The sequence below is a fragment of the Plectropomus leopardus genome, chromosome 8 (assembly GCF_008729295.1).
Source record: "Plectropomus leopardus isolate mb chromosome 8, YSFRI_Pleo_2.0, whole genome shotgun sequence".
Taxonomy (NCBI): domain Eukaryota; kingdom Metazoa; phylum Chordata; class Actinopteri; order Perciformes; family Serranidae; genus Plectropomus; species Plectropomus leopardus.
The window spans coordinates 33,074,173-33,092,531 of NC_056470.1; the positions used below are offsets into that span (position 1 = coordinate 33,074,173).

An 18,359-nucleotide genomic window follows, 5' to 3' on the forward strand; every position below is an offset into this window, starting at 1 on the left:
TCATCCGTTTGACTGTTTGTTGGTTTAACGCGCTTACACACGTCTGTCATTTGTTGACGATTAGTCTTTGACCCGGACTACTGGGAACATAAAAAAAAAGAGTGAGAAGTCAACAGAATCAGTTTTGTTGCCAAGTGGGGTTCACGTACAGGAATTTGTCTTGTTATTTTGGTGCATAACAATGCATGAAGAAAATAACAACCCTAAATACAAGTACTGCAAAAGTTAGACACAGAGATATGAAAAAGAAAGGTTGACAATAAAATATATATATTATATATATTATATATATATATATATATATATATATATATATATGAAAAAAAGTTCTGTGCAATGTATGGAGAAACCTAATGTGAATATAGACATCATTCCTGTGAAAGAATGAATAATCTTTCACAGGAATGAATAATCCGTAATGAAAACAAGAAAGACTTGATTGTAACTTTAATAAGTATTTGACAACCAACTGCTCAGTTCAGATAAATTAACACTTACGTCTTTCTGGGTTGAAGCCTCCTATTCTAGCAAATTACATCTTTCTTTTCCCATATTGCATCAGTTCTTAAGACATGATGAACTTTTCACAGTTCATCGTGACTCTTCAGTCAGAGTTTACACAATACTTTTTTTGACGGCCAGTAAGGCAGTTAATAGTCCAGAATTGTGTCCATATTGAAAAATTACAGGGTTTTTCCTCACATTTGTTTATTTTAATCATCTACTGCCACAAATTGATTTTCTGTCTTTGGAGATGCACCATTCAATAGTTGAAATGTTTATACCATTTGGTTATTCACTGCATCACACTCTTGGAGTGTAGTGCGCACTCTGGGTACAGATGGAGCAGCAGAACGTCTTTGAAAGTGAAACTTAAGTGTTGATTCTGCTGGGTGTAATCGTCATTCACTCCCAGCAGCTGCTCATCTCAGCCATCAATCTGATCACCTCTGAATGGACTGATATATCAATTACTGACCCCATGAGTCACAAACTGCTGCTGAGGAAAAAATGAACTTGTATAGATTATTCTAGACTGAAAATAAACCAAATGAAGAAGTGGTGTATTAAACAAAAGTGACTAATCAGCAGGGATGAGTGGGAGAGACAAAGCAGGAAAAGGAGTCTGTAAGAAAGGCAGCACGGGTCCCAAAAAGCCCTCTGAGATAACTTCCAGTGAATCACCAAGTCTGCTGCCCACCGTCTGGCTCGCTGTGGTGGAGTGAAACATAACAAATCCTAAAATCTGCTCTGCATAATCAAAGTTTCTATAAAGCTTGCCTTAGCAACAAATCTTATAGGTCACATAATATCAGGCTATTAAATAAGCTATTAATTAATATATTTTTGTATATTTCCTACAGATATTTGGTCTTTGATATTTTTATCTACTGGACATGTGATACCAAAAAAAAAACTTGCATGTTTCAGATACTCTTTTTGTACCTTTGGATTAGCGCATGTGCCAAAGAGTTCATCCCTATCTGTACACTGCAATATATCATAAGGTCAAACTATTTTTATGCAGATAAACCTGGGCGGTGTTGGCCTGAACATAATGGTGTGTTTCCAGGAGCTGTGGCACAGATCTGTTTTAGTGTGTGCAGTAATGTAACCCACCTGCTAAACCCGTAACATGCGGTGTGCCACATGTGGCAGCAGGACTGTGCCAAATATTCTTCCTCCTGAGCTCCTGAAGGCAGAGCGCAGGGATTTATGGAGTAACTCTCACACACTTACCTGTGACGCCAAACAATTACCCAAACCAACACGAGGGATAATGGGTATGTTTGGGTGTGTAGGTGGTCAAAAGGTTTGTCTCATTGAATCCCCAGCATACATATTTGTACTCACTGCAGTCTACTCCAGTGCCGAATTCCTGACCTTCATCGTGAAGCGTTGTCTAAACAGGCCCTGCTTACTGCTGCATACGAGCTTAAAAGAAACATAACTGTGACAGAGAGAAAGCAGACTAAATGTTCACTGTGATGGCTTGCCTTTCACAGGTTACATTTGGCTGCATACAATATGTATTAGGGAAATCACGGGAAGCCCCATGATGTAATAATATCATCACGATATGCGACAGTAGTCTTGGGATTTTAAACATTGTTGTTATGTGCTGAGTATTGCAGTTAAGTGTCTTTTTTGCAATTGCAAATTGTGTCCCCAAAGGAAAATAATATCAGTGTTGGTTTTATCTTAAGTTTTCAGTCTGTAAATTTAATTTCAGTCAGTTTTATTGCAGTAAAATGTACTGGAAAAAACAACAGATTTTATTTTTCTAATAGGCTACAAATATCTAATTTGTAGTTTATATAAAATAATTATTATTGCTAGTTTATTTATAAAATAGATATAATATTGATGTGAAAAATATCATGATACCACACTGTATCGATATTTCCCCCCACACCCATACATACATACATATTTTGCTGATAATGTGTTTGAATACAACAGCCTATCTACACATCCTCTGTCATTACACCCGATGACATGAGAAAAATACATGCAAGGCATCAAGCAGCATGTTGTTGTGAACGTGTGTTGCCTGAAATGACCTTGGCTCCTGCTGATGTCTGGAAAAAAAATGCACTTTTGGGAAAAGTAACAAAAACCTCAAGAAAACAAGAGCAGAGAAGCTACATCACACAGAAAAGATCCAATATTTCACAAGAGCGTCTACTTTTTAGACCATCATCAGTTTACTAGAATGAGATGAGATATGCCAAAACACCCTGAGGCTGAATCCACCAGGTATCACACGGCGTGACTAACCAAATTTCCACGGGAAAGCCTGATACACGATTTCCCCGGGCCTGTCTTCTGGTGCTTGGCAAACAGCTCTCAGTCACATCCTGTTAGTGTAACTGGCTGCCTGTGGTTGTATATTGGACTTATTTTCAAAGTCACAGGACTCAAACATACAGTCTGTGTGCAGGCTGAAAAACAAAACTGTTAAAAGCTGCGTAGAGCTTGAGAAGTGGGAGGAGTGACGTTGAACGGATACTGACGTCCAGAGGAGTGCTGTTAGCACCTTGAAATGCGGCGCTAAAGCTCGCTGAGTCAGTGCAGCACGGCGCTAAGAGCAAGCAAGTTAGTAACCAGTGAATGGGCGTCGGGCCACCGAAAGCAAAACTAACTGAAACTGCCATTCCTAACCGGATGAACTGAAACTGCATGAAAGACAGGAAATAACAATATTAACCCTTTGAACCCTGAGCATATTGGCTTGATTTCTTTCAAAAATATGAGATTAAAACAATGAGCAGTGAAAGTAGAAATTACCCCAAAATTAGCAAGAAAGTTTTAAAAGGTCAAGAAATTACTTGAAAATTATTAAAGATAAAATAAAACAAAATTTTTAAAAATAATAATAATAATAAAAAAAAGAAAGAAAGTTTTAAAAAACCTAAAACAACCTGGAAAACGTGCTAAAAATTATAACAATTTTATCATTTTAAATCTGCAATTATGTTAAATTTTGAAAAAATTATATTAATCAGAAATATAGTCCTGGCTTTTCTCTTTTTTTTTAATTATTTTTTTAATCTGTGAATTTCTTGCATTGCACCAGTATGCTCAGAGTTCAAAGGTTTTAATGCTTGTGAAAGGCATCTGAAAGCAGCACAAGGAAAAATGTTGTCACTTTAGGTTTCAAAGGGTTAACAGAACTTAAAACATGCAGAAGTGTGTCTTTTTTTAAAAACATATCAGTCTGACTGTGTTTGACTTAAATACGTTTCCTCATGCGTGCATTTGCCTGTAGCACGGCGCATGTGTCGGCCTTTGAAACTGGTTATCAGCGACGTCTGTGGTGAAAAGACAGGATGTAAAATGTGGAGCAGAAAGTAGTAAAAGCCACACAGTACATGTTCATGTGATCATGAGCCTCAGCTGTGTGGATACGCTGTGAACCACAGAGCCGAGTTAACCAGTCACTGCAGTTCAGCAGGCTGACAGTGTAATGATTGGCGGAGCATGGCTGTTTACAGCATGATCCAGGCTAAATGCCATGTAGCACGGCGCCTGGCTGTTCATTATTTGTCACGAGGTTAGTGAATCCTCTCTCAGCATTATAGGTCCTACGGTTATGTCATCAGTGCCAGCCTCTGTCCCTTTATTTATCAAAATACTGATTTAGTGTCAAGTTGCTGTGTGGTTTGTATCCTGGAGTCCATTTAAGGTAAATGGCCCAAACAGTAGCAGAGCTGATGTGAGAGCCGAACATAAATAGCTCAGTGATGAGCGGCCTAAATGGGAAAAGAGGACATTTAGATGGATGCATTTACTGAGGAAGTCCAGTTCCCAGCTGTTTTGGCAATTGTGAATAAGGGCTGGACCGATGTGCTTAACTCCAGGTCCAACGCAACTATGATACTTGGACGTCAGTTCTGTATGTATTATGATTAGTGGTTGACCAATATTGTTTTTTCAGGGCCAATACCGATTATTAGTAGTTAATGAGACCAATATTTGGAACCGATATGCATTTACAATAAAAATAAAAATATTTCTGTCAATATTTAGAATTTGTAATACAACAAACTGAATCAAAACTGAAACCTTCAACATCATAATCAGCAAGTTCCCAGCAACTTATAAAAAACACAGATATAGATAATCAGCAAAACGCCAAATATTGGCCCCAATAATCGTCCAGGTCGGCCCCTGATTGTGATTCTCGAAGTGATAGTTGTGGATTTTGAAGTGGGGCTGTTTGAGGTACTTATGTATAGTCAGTGTATTATATACAGTAATTGGCGGTTTGCAGAAACAGACGGAGCGCGCTCCACAGCTCGGCATCACACTGCTGCACAGAGGAGTTGAGATCAAAATGCACTTTAGCCACTTTATAACTTTAAAAAGCCCTTCCTATGAAATCGATATGAATCTAAGTGGACGCTATATTTAGAGTGTTTTCATCGCTTCACCTCGCCGTCACACAGCCGTTTCCGTTTGGGTCAGAAGATGCTCTTAGTGACTATAACTGGATCTGACTGAAGGGAAACTTCACATGCAGTCAGTCGCAGTCAGCTGGTTGGCGTTTTGCATGCTGGCTCAAAGTCTCACTGTCACGGCTGACTGGATACGTGAATATACGAGAGACATCTTTAATGTCTATTTCATATGAGAGCTTTATTACGAATACCAAATTAAGAGTTACCTTTGAAGCAAACACATCTTTCTAAGGATTTGAATATTGAGTTGTTTAGTTACAGTTAAAAGTTTACTAACTAGCTGGTGCATGTTTTTTTTATTTTCTTTCAGCATTTTGACATTTTATCTGCTTACATTTAAAGATTTAGCAATGAACAGGCTGCTGAACAAAATCAACTTGAGTGTTTTAACTGACATAAGTGCACGTGTAGATCAGGATTCATCATACAGCTACACATGTGTACCATCCAGGAACATGATTAGATGCATCCATCCATAAACGTACCCATGCATCTATACATGCACATAAACATTACTCATATACGTACATACATACATATTACATATATGCCCCCAAGTTGTTTTTAAACAGATTGTCAAGTAGCCTTCTTGCAGCCATTAAAAAAAAAAAAAGTCTGTGGTTTTGTGTGAAGACTTTTGCAGAAGTCGTCATTCATACAGGAAGTTTAAAATGCTCCACCAGCTCCCATCTACGACAGGAAAAATCTGCATTTTTGCACCAAAGGTCTCACGGTCTAATCTTCTATATATGCCCACTGTTTGTCTCCTGCTGGTATGTTGGCGAGCGGCCCGGCACAGATGCTCTTTCTCACCATGACAGCACTTGACGTTGCGATTTTAGAAATGATCACAAATATAAATATTTTTGTTTTCCTCCTCCTTATTTTTCTGTGTGTCTTCTGCACCGCTGTCTTCCCTCTCTCCTTCCTCCTCCCTTTTTTCCTACATTTTTCATTTTGCAGCCAACAGCAAATCAGATAAAAAATGCTAAAAATCAGGAAAGTATTTGTTTATCTCTTTCACCTTTCGACGTTATCTGAGTTGATTTTTACCGTCTCTCTACTTTGTGTCTCGCAGGTTCAGAGTCCTGATCCCAGTGCACCTGGTCCAACCTTGTTTTCTGAACCCAGCGGTCTTCCACTCTACTTTTTTTTTGAGCAAACATGCCTCCAGCCACGGGTGGGCCTATTGGGTACACCCCTCCTGAAGGTGGCTGGGGCTGGGCGGTGGTGGTGGGGGCCTTCATCTCCATCGGTTTCTCCTACGCCTTCCCCAAATCCATCACCGTGTTCTTCAAAGAGATAGAGGCCATCTTCGATGCCACGCCCAGTCAGGTCTCCTGGATCTCCTCCATCATGCTGGCCGTCATGTATGCTGGAGGTGAGTGTGTGTGTGTGTGTGTGTGTGTGTGTGTGTGTGTGTGTGTGTGTGTGTTTGTGTGTGTTTGAAAGTGGCTTTATTGTCGTTGCAGCAGGCATTCTGTTTTTGGGTTTTGGGACCGTCCATCTGTCTGTCCACCTGTCCGGCTCATTATCGTGAATGTGATGTCTTAAGAACGCTTTGAGAGAATTTCTTCATATTTAACACAAACGTCCACTTGGACTCAAGTATGAACTGATTAGATTTTGGTGGTCAAAGGTCAAGGACACTGTGACCTTGCATCCGTCTCATTCTTGTTAATGCGTAATCTCATGAAGTCCTTGAAGGTATTTCTTAGAATTTGGCACAAACGTTCAGAGGAAGTCAAGGATGAAGTGATTTGATTTTGGTGGTCATAGGTCAAAGGTCAAGGTCCCTGTGACCTTGTCTGTCTCATTCTTGTGAACACGATATCTTATGAACACCATAAGGGAATCTCTTCAAATTTGGCACAAACGTCCACTTGGACTCAAGGGGATAAAATGTGTGTGAGGCCTCCCTGTTCTCACAGACAGGGATGTAAGCAGTAACTGCTGCTTTATTACTGCGTGGAGACATGCAACCGTTTTGTTCCACAACACAGAAAATACCTCTCTGTTTTTTCACTGTTTATTTATTTCTATTACAATATTTTTCTTGGGGACATGTTTGAGTGTTTAGGCATTTTTTAAAACACAGGCAGGGAAATCTGTGTGTATTTCTGTTCTTTAGAAGGGTCAAATAAGTAATTTTATTACGTTACACACACCAGGCATAGGTTCTTAATTTTCAAATATTAAATTAGTACTTAATCCAACGTAGCCTGGTCCCAGACCTCTGAATCACCACTCATGACCTTTGATTTGTTCGTATAGGTGTGGTGTTGTGTCTACTGGATGTGCTCCAAAAACCTTACTGGCACAGTGTTTGTTTTTTTCCGCTTAATCTTCAGTGATTCAGATAGAGAATAGCACATACTGTGACACATTTTCCCTTATGTGTGAGTGTCTGTATGTGTGTGTGTGTGTGTGTACTTAACCGTTAAATTATCAACACCAACAGTTATTAATTCTACAAAAACTTAAGCAAATTGGTTTGTTGGGGGGATAAGGCAACAAGCAACTTAGGAAGACATGGCTTAAAAATTGCCAGAAATTAGTGAACAGTTACAAGAAAAACAGCTGAAAATTGAGGAAAAATTCTGTATACATTTTGTTCCTCAACATACTATTAATTTTCTTGTCATCTTTTACTTATTTCTTGCAATTTGTGAGACATTTCCTGCTTCAATTAATTCTGAGTCATTTTCTTTTTTTTTCCCTTTATTTTATTTATTCTTTAATTTATTTATGTTTTGGCTTATTTTCAGGGATTCTTCTCGTAACTTTTTTGCTGAGGTTTAAATGGGTAAAATAGCTTGTGAAAGGCATCTGAACGCAGCACAAGAACACAAGCAAAAGCTTTAATGAGCAACTACAAGTATGTCAGTCAGTTTACAGAGAAAAGTGCGAGAAAATGTGTTGTATAAAAGGATAATAATAAAAGAAAGCAGTGAATTGTACTGTAAACTCTGCAGAATGAGCGTTTTAGCTCCGCTCTTTCTAAGCGCGTCCTCGCCTTGAGGGGGAAACGGGGGATGTCTTTTGTGAATGAAGCAGGATTGCTGGAGGCCTGTGTGTTGATATTTACAGTTGATGTGTCTTTTGTCAGGAGCATAACTGTTTTTGGCCTCTTAAAGGCCTCTGTCTTTTTATCGTTCACCCCTCACTGGAGCGAAACAAACCCAATCCTCTTTTTTTCTCAGCTCATTCTCTCTCAGCTCTGTCAGTCTCTTATCTTTTTCATTCACTCACAGCTTGAATAACACTCACAGCTGAAGGGAAAACAGGAGACGATGTGAGAAACGGATACTCTGGAGTGATTACAAACAAGATAAGAAAACAAGCACGTATTTGTCAAACTGTAACCTGAATAAAGCTGTTTGAGATAAACAAGTGAAAGCAGATATTCAGTTAATTTGGATCAGAGTTTTACAGCAGTTGCAGAACCTACAAAATAACCAAACTAGGGATTGCAAACAAAGGAAAAAAGGGTTTACTGTAGCAGTGCTGTTAGAACATTAAAATCCCTAATGTGGGGTTTTGTGCCCCTTCAATGGTAAATTTTACCTTACTGGTTTGGGTTATAATGAAATTATTTATAATTAAGTGTTTTAGCATGCTTTGATCAGGCCCAAAATATCAGGTACCCACATAGTTTCTGTCCAAGCCCGATCCGAGCTCAACCCACGGCAGCAGTTTTAGGCCCGAACCCGATTTAAAAACACAAATTTGTACTTTTTGCTGTGTCCTTTTATTCAAGTTTATGTTCAACATTATCTCAGAGAAATATAAAGAAATACACGAGTTACCAAAACGGCTGTTTAGTATTTTGGCCTGCAAAAAAATATGCTTTTTTTATTGACCAATCCCCTCGGCCAATGAGTCCAAAGTTCATTTTGGACACCGTGATATCTGCAAATTCACAGTTTGGTGCATTTTACATGCTTTTCATTTTTCATTTTTGATAATTTTGGCTGTGTTCTCTCATATGGCATACTTTTTTGTGTGTGTGTTTTATTCTATTTAACAAAAATAGACAGATAGCATTCATCATACAATCACGCCCTCTTTCCTGAACCCACCCTCGAAAAACAAAGCTCAGCTGAGGCTGATGGGAATGTTATTAGTTTTTGCAGGCATTGAGTCACAAATCAAAGTATTGGACACATTAAAATCTTGTCCTGATTATGACGCTGGATAAAAAAATTAAAGTTTCCAAACTTATTTTACTTCATCCTGTGGGGAACATGAAGGTCTGAACCAAATTTCATGTCAATACATCAAGTAGTTTCAGGATATTTCACTAAAAACCACAAATGTGAAACTGCTGCTGGTGCTGGAGGAAAAGCCAGATGATCACCAAATGGTTGTCTGCACAAAATTTCATGTTTATTCATCTAATTGTAGCTGAGATATATTTTAGTCAGAGCCAGAGTTACTCCTGCAGAGGATCTCAAGCTTGGAAAAATTAGTCTTTGTGCCTTTTAAAAAGATTTACACGCAGCCTGCTCTTGCACTTAATGACCCTTTGTTTTGCACTGCTGCAGCAACAGGCTCTTTATTTGGTGCACGCTAAAGCAGGGAGGCCAAAGACTCGGATCCAGTTTCAGATCAGGTTTCTCCTTTTCTGTCTTTAGACACAAAGCAGCTTCCCTCCTCATTCAGTCACTCTCTCCGTCTCCCATGCAAGACACCATCATCTCAGTTTCTCTCTGTTTGTCCACATCTAAAAATGGTGACTGTTCCCTCCACTTACCCATTCATCCTCCTCAGAGCTGCGTGCCAGCCTTCAGTAGGTTCGGGCATTGAGGAGAGGAAGCTCCTGAGGGGGAGATGGAGGGAGGAGGAGTGAGATTGCGTAACAGAAGCCAGATGTTGAAGTAGTTTTTTTTTCACTTTCTTTTCCCATGTTTCAAAATTCAGCCAGATCACCATTAAATGACGCAATGCTGCCTGCTTGTCCAGTGAGAGAGAAGCGCTAGGACATGAATTACCATAACCATATTACCCGCTGGTTACACATGAGGCGACGCACGTACACACGCTGAAAAAACACACACACATCTATTCTTTCACTGTGGCTGGGTGACGTCAGTGAACGCTGACTCAGAGTGTGAGGCAGTGAAAAATGCCCAGGAAGAGTGTGAGGGCATGAAACAAACTGCAACGCCATAAAGGAGTTGCATCATTTTGTTTCAGTTTAGCTGTAACAAACCAACAAACCACACTGTAGACAGGATGAATGTAAATTAAAGGCCTGTTGGTTATTTCGGTGATGGAATATAAACAAAGTGCTTTTACTCGAGTGCTGTGCTTCAGTTCACATTTCAGTTACGTGTCCGTAAAGGTTCTGCTGACGACATTCAGAACATTTTTATAGCAGTTAACTGTTGGCTGTGTAAAGATGTAGTGGAGTAATGAGCAGAGAATAAAGTCACACAGCCTGTGTGTGTGTTGTAATCGGAAGTTTCTCCGTGGTTTGTGTGGTAACACCGTCTGGCCCCGTGTGCGTGTTAGTGCAAGCGCGTGTCCAACTGGGGCCCCCAGGAGCAGTGGCGTGTCCAGACTTTTTTACTGGAGCGGCTCGAGTGGGGCTGGACCCAAATATTCAGCTTTTTATTAATTAGATGGGTATTTGGTCTTTTTTTATTTGTTTTTTTTTTTGCAGCTGCGCCTGTCGCACACACGTTACAGCAATGATCATTTTAGTTAGTAACTTTCTGTGTCGGTGTGAACAGCAGCGGAGCGCGAACACGAGTGTGCTCACAGTTCATTTTGGTGTGTTGCACAATTTACTTTGTGGTCGCTTATAAACAGGATGCTGTAGCTTATTGTTTTTTTCAGTGCTCGTGTAAATATTTTTGTGTGAACTGTCCAAAAGACTAATTATCACATTTGAAAGGAAAAAGCAACGGCATATGTTACCACAGTGTGTGATGACTTGATTGTTTTGTAAGTAAGCTTCATTTCTTGAAAGTAGCAGAGCTACAAAGCCATGAAACCCTAATTTCATTGTCAAAAAGGAATAAAACAAAATTTCAAGATGCAACGTACAAATGCAAATGCATAAACCCTGAAAACATTTTTTTGAGAGGTGGCCCAAAAGTAAATCTTGATATTGTCACAAAATAACACTAATAATGACTTTTAAAATGATCATGTAGTGTGCTGTAGTCATAACTTTCCTGTTTGTTAAGTTTTCCTTCGACATGAGCTACAGGTCTTAGATTGAGGAACCAGGCTCAAATTTGGGCTGCTTGATTATAAATTCCCACCATGCCCTAAAAAGTCCATCTGACTGGGATAGTGCTGGGATTCTCCGAATGCCATTTTTAACGCTGACAAACGAAGAAAAAATAACATCCATAAACCACAAAGTGAACCAGTGACAAACAGCTTTGTGACTAAAATGAGGAAGTAAGTTTTTTTAAAATAAGTGTAATCAGAATTACATTATAACTTAGTTCATCAGTCCGGAAAAGAATCAACAAATTTAGAGGATTATTTTGCAAAGATCTGACCTGTTAATTGTTGCTAATTTGACTAATCCTTGTGTATTGAGCAATGCGGATCAGAAACATGTTTAATGTGTCCAGTGTCAGGATTTTATGTCAGATAAAGGGCCTATTGTCACTTCATGTTCGCAGCCTCACAGAGTGGGAGCGCCGATATCTGACTTTTCTTACGATCTGAGGGATTTCTCTGTTCGTGTGTGGGAGGGAAATGAGCCAGCTTCTGAAGAAAGAGAGAGGGTGTGTGTCTGTGTGTGTGAATTTGTGCACACCAGCTTGTTTTAATGCAATAAGTGCTCGGGATTACAGGATATTGATATGATTAAGCTTGAGAGGGAGATTTTAGATTTAAGCCGATTTAGCCAATGCAAGACAAACACTATGACGTGGAATTACTGTCAAAAGTGGCTTTTTGGAGTACAATTGACATAAAAAACACCCAGTGGACACTTTATTTGGTAAATAGACCTACCTCTGTCCAAAGGTTTCCAAAAATCCATCTCCCAGCAAATCTAAATATCACCAGGAAACACCCAAAACATCAATTTAGAAACTCTCACAGACCTCATGCAGTGTAATCAAAGCCTCATTTACCCAGTTAAACGCTCAGTACTTCCAAAACACATGTATTTTTGCTAAAACCCTACTATTTAAAAAACATCTGCCGCACATGAGTAGCGCGTCTGGGCAGGTGCGTTAGTGTGAACTCATGCACTTTTCCAGGCATGCTACTCCTTCATGCATGAGGCGGAAATGTTTTAAAAAAAGGTTTTAGCAAAAAGAGAATTACGATGACTGATCAATGAAAATAAGATTATACTGCAGGAGTTGTGTGAGAGTTTGTAAACGGATGTTTTAATTTCGTTTTTGTAATTCATGTACAGATCATTTTGTGTGTTAAGTGTTCTTTTAATAAAGACTTAAAATGCCAAAAACCCCTTGTAAAAACTGCATAATAAAGTTTTTGCATGGATTAAACAAACATGATAACGTCCTAATTCGTGAGCGTTGGAGGTGCTGGTTGATGGTTTTTCATAAAAGCCACTTTTTAAAAAAAAAAAAAATCTGCTACAAAGTCCCTTCTTTATACCTCATTTGAATTTTATGCAGAACCAAATGACTGCGACATTAATCCACGTCAGTATGTGGTTTTAGACAGCATGCCGGCATCACGGAAGCAAAAGAGGCGCGTCGGGTGTGGCGTTAAACACAACAGCGTTGACGTCTAGTTTGACACATAACACGGTTCGCAGTGCTTTATAAACAATAACAAAGACATTACATGTCAGTATCGATCATTTACTGTCTCTGTTGCGGTCTCGTCCTCTGCCCCGAGGGTGAGAAGCTCATTGTTTTTGCAGTATGCGGACATTTAAGGCCGCTTTTTTCATCCTTGATGTAGCTGTTAGCTGCTACCGGCTGCTTTTTAAATCTCCTGTGGTGAGTTACACCCATATTTTGCCATCAAAACATCACACCGCTCCTGCCCTGCTGGCATGCCTTTAACGTAGACGTCTATTTGGCAGCATTACTGTCTCCATTTCTGCCTCTAAGGCGATACAACACTATCGCCCCATTATGCGATTGTACCTTTAGTACAGACAATGAGCTGCATTAACAGTCGATGTTCCCTGGTTGAACGGTCAGTGTAAAAGGAGCTTATGTTTGGACACTACAGGCTATTTGTTTTTCCCTAAATTTCGCGTCTTTATGCTTAGCTAACCCTCTCCTGGCTCCGGCTTCATATTTATCTCACAGACTTGAGACTGATATCTATCTTCAAATCCAATTCTCTGCAACAAAGTGAAGTATTCAAAGGCTCGCTGCAGATGGAGGGATGGTGTGTGCTGTGAGTAATGCGGTGCATTTAACTGTTGGGGCAAATCCAATCAGCTGTTTGTGCTGTCCCTGCTGTGTGCTCGGTTTGTTTTTGGTATGACTGACTCATCATCAGCTGAGGCTCTCATTCTTACTCTTCAGTTGTCCACTGAAGCTGAACATTTGTAGTGAATGGCTGAAGGAAATTAAAAGAGACATTGTCATGTAGAATTAAATCTACAACACTTTGCACAGTTAGAGGCAAAAACATCTCTGCTAAAATTAGACGGAGGAATAGCTCGTCACAGCTGGCTTCACTCTGGATGTGGTTTTTTTTTATTCACTTGAGGATGCTGTGTCAGAGTGAAGCTGAGGACAGGTCTTTTCTGTCCTCCTCTCTGTTCTTTTCTTTCACGGAGAGAACGAGAGCAAACGATGGAGGGCGGGGGGAGAACAAATCGTTTATATAATATCTGTGAGAACACTACTCACTGCCCCCTTTGTGTTTTGCCAAGCCTCAACAAAGACTGTCACAACTCATTTGTTTATGTATGCGTGAGTGTTGAGTGGATGCAGAATCATTCCTGTCCTTGTACAGGTTCACTTTTGTTCACAGCGAAGCTCCGAACAAGCTCAGATTCATGCTGTAGTTTGGTGTGTGTGTGTGTGTGTGTGTGTGTGTGTGTGTTCTGGTGGATCTCCTGCTCGACCGCAGCATGGAAACCCACCACCCCCGAACACGGCAGCCCACCGAGTTGGGCTTCGTGCCAGCCGGTCAGGCCCTCAGTGACAGACACAACACAGAAGCTAGGGAGGTATTTAGTGAGCGCGTGATTGAACGCTCGTGCACGCAGCGCTGCCCCCAACCACCGCGGTCAGCTGCCAAGTTTCAAGGGCAGAGCCGCCGTGGTCGGCGTGAAGGCGCCGCAGGCTGTGAGGAGACGGATGCCAGCTGATAGACCATGGGAGTGATATCAGAACGAGTGCAGGGCTGCAGCCATCAAATAGTTTGATAATCACTTGTATTTTGTCGATTATTACTTTGATTATTGATAATTATTGGGTTAAAAAGAAAAAAAAATATTTGAGGCATTTTATTTAAAAAAAAATACCAACAACCCTAAATGCAAATGTATGATTCATCAAGCGTAACTACAGACGAGGCCAATACAATAACATTTAATTAAATAAGTGGACATTGATGACGATATTAGTCTAATTTCTTTTCTGAAGAAATAAAAGCTTCATTTTAGACTGTGTTTGACGAACATATTGAAACAGCCAAAAAATTCTGTAAACTCCAGTGTCTCTCTGACCGAAGTTTGACTAATTACCACGAGTTCGTTTTCCTGTCTCTGACATATTTGTGACCAACAACAACAATAATAATAATAATAATATAATGATAGTAATAATAATAATAATAATAATAACAATAATAATAATAATAATAATAATGATATAATTAAATAAGTTTAATAATACAATAAAACATAAAAAATCTAAAAGAAAAATAGAAAAACAATGGTTGAGTTTAAAATTAAACGGAGAAATGCAATGTCAGGAGTAAGGTACAGTATAGTTATAATAATAATAATCCTTTAAAGAGGAATTATATTTATGCTTTTCTATTACAGGTTAATTAAAAACAATCACAACTGACAGAAAAACCTTTAGCTGTTTTCTCTTTGTCTTTGTAACCGCAGAGCCTTTGATACATTTATTTTAAAACTTGATTTATATATTCATTATACACTCTGATGTAATGTTTACTTGTGTGGACCAATAAGGATCCAAATAAATAATTAAATAGATAAATATAGCTAATGCACTGTTACATTGATCCATCACACAGCAGAGAGGAGACAGACTCTGTCTGTCCTCTCTGTCCCTTGTCTCCGTCTTTAAATAACCGGACTTCACCACAGTGCATGTTGATGTGCATCATAACAGCTAATCAATGCTGAAATTCATTGCCAACCATTTTTAAAATCGTTTAGTTGTTGCAGCCCTAAATGTTTGCATCTTCTAAAAGTGTTCATAACTCATTTTGGTGCACCTCTCAGCCTGTGACACGCGTCATAAAGGCTGAAACTGAAGGGGATTTTAATTATTGCTTAATCAGGCAAATATTTTTATGGGCAAATTCACTTGTTACAGCAACTTGCAGATAGAAAAAGGGTTGAATCCTATGGAAGACTGAAACTGACAAAATTAAAAATAAATAAATGAAAATGCCAATAATGCCAGTATTTATTCAGTTAATTTATTTTTCCATTTTATTTATCAATAATTCATTTTCATATTTATTTGCTTATTATTTTCCACTTTATTTAATTTCCCATTTAATTTTCCATTTTACATATTTATTTATTCATTTTTAAATGCATGTATTTACTTTTGCAATTATTTATGCATTTATGTATGATTTTCCCTATTTGCCGCCTCCTCCATTTATTTTCTCAAACATGTTTAACTCCACTTTTCAACCTACATTTCCGCGTGCATTTCCACCTCAGTACGTAAATGAGAGGGTATGTACTATGTACTTATCATTAACTCTTGGAAAAAGATCAGCGCTGATAATTGATTAATTATTATGTCATGCTGATTAGCGATTATTATATGTCTTGTTTTTTCCGACCAACAGGTCAAGATTTTCACTTTGACGACAAAAAATGGAAGAAAAGCTGCGTATTTTCTCATCTGAGAGGCTGGAAATTCAAAAATGTTTGGCATTTTTTCATTAAACTGATTAATCAATTATTCAAATAGCTGCAGATTATTTATCTGTTCTAATTGATTAATCAACAGATTATTTCCGCTCTTCATGATATTCGGCGGTTTGGCTTTAATGAATTTTCTGCCGTGTCACGCGGTGTGTTTGCACACAGCCGTCTTTACTTTGTATTCACATCCAGCAGCGAGTCTGGATCCATGTGAGGCTCATTCATCGAGACGCTGGCACGCAAACCGAGACACGTGGAGCGCCTCCGCTCTCCTCCGCTCTCCTCCGCTCTCCTCCTCTCCTGTCTTATCTTCTGTTCTTCCCTCCTCGTTTCTCTTTTTCCCTTTTTTCTACTTTTTCTCCTATATTTTCTTCTTTTCTCTCTCCTTCTTGCTTCTTTCTCACTTTCTTTCTTTCTCTTCTTTTCTTTTCTCTCCTCTTCTGTTCTTCTCCTTTCTTCCTTTTTATTCTCTCCTCCCTTATTCTCACATTTTGTCTTCTATTCTTCTCTTCTTCCCCCCTTTTCTCTTCTACTCTTCTCTCCTCTTTTCTCATCCATCATTTTCTCTTATTCTTTCCTTTATCTCCTCACCCCTCTTATCTTTTTTCTTCTTTCTTCATCTCTTCTCTTCTCTTTTCATATTCTATCTTTCCTCTCCCTTTTTTTCTCTTCTTTTCTCCTCTTTTCTTTTTATCGCCTTTTCTCCTTCTTTCCCTCTTCATATTCTCTCCTCTTTTCTCTTCGCTCCTCTTTTATTCTTTTCTTTTTCTATTTTTCCTTCCTCTTCTCTGCTCATCTCCTATCCTCTCCCCTTATCTTGTTCCTCTCCTTTTCTCCTCTCCTCCCTCACGTCCTGACATTTTATCTCCTCTCTCCTACATCAGCTCTCTCTCTGTCATGTGCCATGTGATACCTTGCACTGCCTGGCTCCCTCCTCCTCCTCCTCACCCTTTTCCTCCCCTCTTCCCTCCCTCTCTCCCTCCATGTTACATCCATGCTGCTGTTACACAATCGTTCATTGTCCCGCTTTTATTTTTGCCACCACAGCGCCACCTGTTGGTGAAAAGTCGACATCATGCGCTGATGTTTTTGTGTTGTGCCTGCACCTGAATGTCTTTGTCTTAATGTTTATCTGCAACAAAAATGTTTACATGCATAAGGCTGCAAAATGTTTTCATGTCTTTACTGCAAACTTAATTTAAACTTGATTTCATATCATTTTAAAAAATATTTTTATCTTTGCATCTCTTGTCTGTATTTTTGCTATTTTTAGAGGTGATTTTTTATTTTAATTTAAAAAAAGATCATTAAATTATTCATTTTACCTTTTATATCTTATCTCTTTACTCTTTTATTGTAAATCTGTATCCTTAATTATGTTTTTATATTTTATTGCTTTGCGAAGCACTTTGAATTATCCTGCTGTGTAAAATGTGTTATACAAATGAAGCTGCCTTGCCTTTCCTGTCATTGCTGATTATATTAATTGATTAACTATAATGTCAATTAATTGACTGTTATAGTCTCCTTCAGGTGATGTCTTCAGATGTCTTTTTTTATCCAATTAAAAAAATATTCAGTTTATTTCTAAAAGTTCATCTAAAAGCTTTTTTCAGTAATAATAAATTTGTTGATTTTTTAAATTTTATTATTTATTTAGTCTATGAAATGTTATTAAATTGGGAAAATTGACAAAATATTCACTTTAAAATGATAAAAAGCAAAAAGAAATAAAAAGCATTGAATCCTCCCACTTTATTCATTATAAGATATCTTTGCTTCAGATGATTTCAGTTCTCCTTCTCTCTACTTTCTCTCCAGGTCCAATCAGCAGCATCCTGGTGAACAAATTTGGCAGTCGACCAATCATCTTAGTCGGCGGCTGTCTGGCAGGGTCGGGACTCGTCGCGGCGTCCTTCTGCAACACTGTGGAGCAGCTGTACTTCTTCATAGGAGTAGTGGGAGGTCAGTGTTTCAGCCTTTAACTGTCTGTGTGGATGTTTTAAGGCTCTGATGTTTGTGCCACATGCCGTTTGAGAATAGTGGATTTAATATTTAAGCTGAAACGTGACACACAACTCTTCTGCTGCACACAATGCTTCATTCACCAGATCATCATCAGGGTGATGTGTCTCAGCTTTAATGTCCGTCGATCAGTAATATAACCTCTGAAAGGAGCTGCACGTTCTGCCCGCTGCTCCGTGAGCGCGAATTCTCATCGCTCCACTCCGCTCTCTCGCTCTGTTCTCACATGTTGAAAATATTGAAAAATGAAATTGCTCGCACCTGTATGTGAAAGGTTGAGAAAAAAACAAAACAACAAAAGAAAAACAATG

General features: G+C 38.9%; 1 protein-coding gene across 1 annotated transcript in view; it reads left to right on the top strand.

The window, feature by feature from the left end:
* LOC121947247 (monocarboxylate transporter 1-like) overlaps positions 1-18,359 on the top strand; it is a 33,167-nt gene that overhangs the window by 10,386 nt on the left and 4,422 nt on the right. The window contains exons 2-3 of the mRNA XM_042492211.1: positions 6,043-6,345; positions 17,845-17,988. Of these exons, the coding sequence (XP_042348145.1) occupies positions 6,129-6,345; positions 17,845-17,988 (361 nt within the window). The 5' untranslated portion in view covers positions 6,043-6,128. The remainder of the gene's footprint in view (positions 1-6,042; positions 6,346-17,844; positions 17,989-18,359) is intronic.